The 4,791-nt window shown below is 47.8% G+C and overlaps 1 protein-coding gene across 1 annotated transcript in view; it reads left to right on the top strand.

Moving 5' to 3' along the window:
- Positions 1-3,191: 3,191 nt before the first annotated feature.
- The window catches only part of ADARB2 (adenosine deaminase, RNA-specific, B2 (non-functional)), a gene marked incomplete at its 3' end in the record, with an annotated part of 183,823 nt that continues 182,223 nt past the window's right edge, over positions 3,192-4,791 (top strand). The window contains 1 exon segment of the mRNA XM_008583522.1: positions 3,192-3,259. Within this exon segment, the coding sequence (XP_008581744.1) occupies positions 3,192-3,259 (68 nt within the window).

Genomic DNA, 4,791 nt, shown 5'->3' with positions numbered 1-4,791 from the left:
CGTCCTGCCCCTTCTCCACCCAGTACCTACCATCCTGGCGACCTTGGCTGTCACCTTGGCCGTGACTCACACCAGCGCTTTGCTTGGAGGCGCAGGTTCGGGGAGCCCAAGCTCCTACTAGAAGTGAGTGGTTTCTGCTCGCTGCTTGCGGGGTGGATGGAGAACAACAGAGGCTCAGTACCACGTGCCAGCAGAGAAGGCCCCTGAGCAACTCAGAGCTGACCGGAATTTCTCATTTTCCTCTGGAATTGGCCATCTCTTCCCCGCCTGCAGATTCACTAGGGGTGCATGCGTAGTACTAATTTATTTGGAAAATATGTCACAGGTCAACACAGACTTTAACACTATTCTTTTAAGGCTGCGTTCTAATTTGCCACTGGCCCCGGCAGCTGTTAACTGACTCCGGAATCCTCCTCCCTTGCCACGGCCTTACTTGAGTGCAGAGCGGTGACCCTGGCTGCAGGCTGCCGCTCAGGCTCTGAGAGCGCTGCACTTGCTCTCTGTCTTCCAGTTCGGCAGCTGTTAACTGACTCCGGAATCCTCCTCCCTTGCCACGGCCTTACTTGAGTGCAGAGTGGTGACCCTGGCTGCAGGCTGCCGCTCAGGCTCTGAGAGCGCTGCACTTGCTCTCTGTCTTCCAGTTCGGTTATTTCACTTCCTCTGCCTTTTATTCTGATTCCTCTTTCTGGTAGATGAGGACCTGCCACCATCCATCAGGGATTTTATTCTTCATCGTGAAAAACTGTAGCCCAGATGCCAGCTTCTGCTTGGTATACAGAGACTGAAGATCAGTCTCAACTCTAAATTTTATAAACCTCTTATAATAAAATCCCCTCAGATGTAAGTGTGCTGTCTCGATAATTAGATAAATACACCCGACCACTGGTTACCAGCCTAGTGAAGGGTCTAATGATGTTATTTTCCACGACTGTGCTGGTCTGACGGTCCCCATCAAATATCTGTCTGTGCTACCACTTGTCAGCCTTACACACAACTGTCGACATAAAAGCACTTACAAAAGTAACTGCTCAGACATGAAAATCACAGGGCAGGAGCTCATTAAACAAAGAAACGGCACGAGCTGTGGGCTGTGTGCTAGACAGAACGTTAAGTGGTGTTTCCTGCTAGCGGGAAGGTATCGGGCTTTTAAATATTATTCACGTTTCATCATGCACCACATGCTCCTGCCTAATTGCTGAATGTTTTCTCTTGTGCTTAAATTTTATGCCACAGATTATTAAAAATTGACTTTACAATATTTATTCTACTTATCTTCTCAAGCCAGACTGGGCTTAGCCCATAGGTTTAGTGAATTATTAATTTTTAAAGGCAATTTGTGCTACATTTTACACTTGGATGATGTCCAGAGAGACCCTGATTTCTAGTCCAAAACTTACAGAACTGAATCGCTTTGATCCATCTTTAATCTAAAGACTCTTAAAGCACAAGCCCAGAGATGTAAGAGCTAATGAGTCCCTCCAATGTAATGTAAAAAGCTAACAAGCACTTAGTTAACACTTAGATTCACGTGATGAAAGAGGAAAGCTACCATTTCCGGTAGGTTATCTGAGCAATAACCTCGGACAATGTGATTCATTCAGTCACGTAACAAGAACTGCTCATAGACACAATGACAAATGTATTAATGATAAACCATTGTGCCAGCAAACACTCCAGATCACCCAAGCTCACTGCAGAGCTGACACCAACCTCCCGGACCCACTACACCTGTTCTGCCACGTCTGCTGAGGCCATGCCCTCTAGAAGTTGCTCCTGGTTTTCCTATAATTCAGTCTGCTTGGGTGATAGTGAAATTCCACCGTCAATACACTAAAATTCTAAATTTAAATTATATACTAAATTGTGAGTAGACTCCTAGATACCAAAAGGTAAAATGGTTAATAACCAACCCCTTACATTTTTGTATATATATATAAACCCTTGCTTTTGTCTTATCTTTCTGAAAACCAACCTTGCCTAAATGTTCGTTTTCTTAGCCCCACTATTTAACCAAGATCCAGTGTTCAGGTGGGTCCTTTCCTTCTGCAGCTATGCAGTTAACATATAAAAAGGGCATAGGACATACTTAGCTGGTTCATCATGAGAAATACATGCAACAGAAAAGGAAAAGTTTCCAAGTAAATTAACAAAAATTGAGACATATTTTTTTTTCCAGAGTGTCCTTCAGAAACTTTAGAAGACTTGATATATTTGTAGGAATTAGGAAGTTCATTATGCTTAAGAATCACTATTGTATCAGTGTTGTTCAACATGAAACTAGCTGGGGCACCGGCAGGGAATGATTTGGGTTAGTCGTACCGTTCTTCAATTACTCTGGCCAGACGTGGGGTTTACAGTCTAGAGTTCTGTGTGAAGCCTGTTTACAGAAGAAATTTACTCAGGGTACTGGAGACTTCAGACAACTGTTTTGTATCACAGACTTTTCTTTTCCATTCTGGTGCTATTTCGATTGCTTTGTGGATACCTTGAAGAAATCCTTAAATAGGTGGCAATCAGAGTTTAGAGCAGCTGATGCTTTGTCTGTCTCTAGACAGGGCCCCCTGTCATAAGGGGGTCCTATCCTGGCTGGGGCCATCGAGGGAGCGAGCTAGAGCTGAAACTGCGGCAGGAGCAAAGTCAAGGAGCAGGCCCTCGAAAATGTTAAAACCCAAGCCCTGAGCCTGGGTCTGGAGTGTTTTCTCAGGGCTGCAGGGATGCTCACAGCTGACCTGAAATTCTAACGTGATGCTCCCCCGCACCAGGACTGAGCTGCTTGATTTTCGTGAACAACTTTACAAAACACCATAATTACGCAGACCATAATCCTAAATGTCGTACAACATTCTTCAGTTTACAGAGTTGTCCCTCCCCGGCAGAAGGAGGCACAGTCCCGAGGTGAAGATCTGGCTCAAGAGGCTCCGGGGCCAAAACGAGCTGCTCAGCTGGCCGTGGCCTCCCACACAGGAGCCCTCCTGCTCCACGCTCCATCTTACCCAACACCTGAGTGCACGGAGTGACCTTCCCATGGTTCTTAAACATACTTCAAATACCTTATCCTTTAGAAAGTCTAAGCATTTTATCCATAAAGAAGAGCAAGGCCCCTCCCCACCCACCCATTCTCCGTGCACTTGGCCTCTGGGCTTCCAGCACAACCTCCCGCTGCACCCCACTGGCACACGGCACTGGCGCTAATGCATGCAGTTGGTTACAGGTCACCGCTGTGCGAGGTGCACCGGGCCCCGGCAATGCTGGTGGAATGGTGAGTTGATGGCATGTAGGCAGCAGCCACAGTTCACCCTGAGGACACAGAGCCCAGGTGGGGGGTGGTGCCGAACCCATCCTCAGGGCCCTGGGACTGCCTCCAGGGAAGCAGCTCCAACCCATGGCACAGACGTCTCTTATTATACACAAGACAATAGATGAACGAGATCACAGACATTTGCTCACTTGTCAAACACACCACGCAGGCTCCTTTTCTGTCCATTTTGCTGTGATTTAGGAACATCACTCACCCCTCAGCATCTCCATTTGCTCCACCTGTAAAATAGGAATGAGTCTTATCCATCCTTTGTTCTTACTGTGAGTCAAAGAGAAGCTTATACAAAGCAAGTAGCATAGTGCCTCAGAAATCTCTCAACAAATCGCTTCCTGATATCTGGTCTACATTGCATGTTCCTGTCCATACACCACACATTTCCTGACAGTCTGATCTGCACTGCCTCACCATCTGGTCTACACTGCCTACCCATCTGGTCTACACTTTCTGACTGTCTTGTCTACACTGCCTGACTCTCTGGTCTATACTGCCCGCTGCTGTCACATGCTTTCTCAAACACTCCTGCAGTGACAACTCCCAAGCCCATTGACTTGATGTCCCCACAAGGAATGTTTCACAAACACAGGTTTTGCCACTCTCCTTCTCGGCCCTGTGGGTGGCCCCACCCCTGGCTGGATGTCCCGCCCCTTTCCTGCTCAGGGGACACACTCTGTGTCTCACATGTCAACTTTCCAGACAGTACCCACAGGGAAGGTGTAGTTTGGACAAGGGTCCTGTAATGGAGCTCTCACCACATGACTCATGGGCTGGGATCTCATGGAGACTAAGGGAGTTCATCAGGCCCAGTTCTGCGGAGTGGAGCTCCTGGCAGACTCTGCCCTCATAGACTCCACAAGGGCAGCAGTGGGGTCAGGCTCCTGCTGTAGATGTACATTAAAGAACAGCTCATGTCGGCCCAGCCTGAACTGGCACCTCCTGCAGCCCCTCCCTGAGCAGGCAATCCACCTGCTCTTCCTGTCAGGGTCCCACCAGCAACTCACTGTGAGCCTCTGCCAGGTCCATCAACAGGGAGAGTGTGAACCAGCAGAGAGAGGACAGCCAGGAGCCCAGGGACACCCACAGGGACCAGTCGGTCATCTGACAGCCCATGGGACAACCAAAAATGTCTCCAGACATGGCCAAGTGTGCCCTGGGGGCAAAATTACACCTCCAGTCCCACACTGGTCTAACACACAGTGAAATCTGATGCTGTTTGTTGGGGTAACTGAGGAGAATTCACAGCAAGAGTCAATGTCCCCAGACAAGGGTTTCTTCATCCTACTCAACCCATTTCTAACATTCACTGAATCTTGCTAAGTATTTCTATCCATCTTGGCAGAACTGATTGTATAATTTGCAAATCCATTTTTACTGAAGACTATTAGAATTTGACAAAAAGTTTAAAAGGATGAGTCAGTCCTGTACCTGTGAGCATCCTCAGTGCTCAGCCTGTGGGCCGCTCCACAGTGAGGCTG

The sequence above is a fragment of the Galeopterus variegatus genome, unplaced genomic scaffold (assembly GCF_000696425.1).
Source record: "Galeopterus variegatus unplaced genomic scaffold, G_variegatus-3.0.2 Scaffold2953, whole genome shotgun sequence".
Classification (NCBI taxonomy): Eukaryota; Metazoa; Chordata; class Mammalia; order Dermoptera; family Cynocephalidae; genus Galeopterus; species Galeopterus variegatus.
This window is presented reverse-complemented; position numbering and strand designations above follow the sequence as displayed.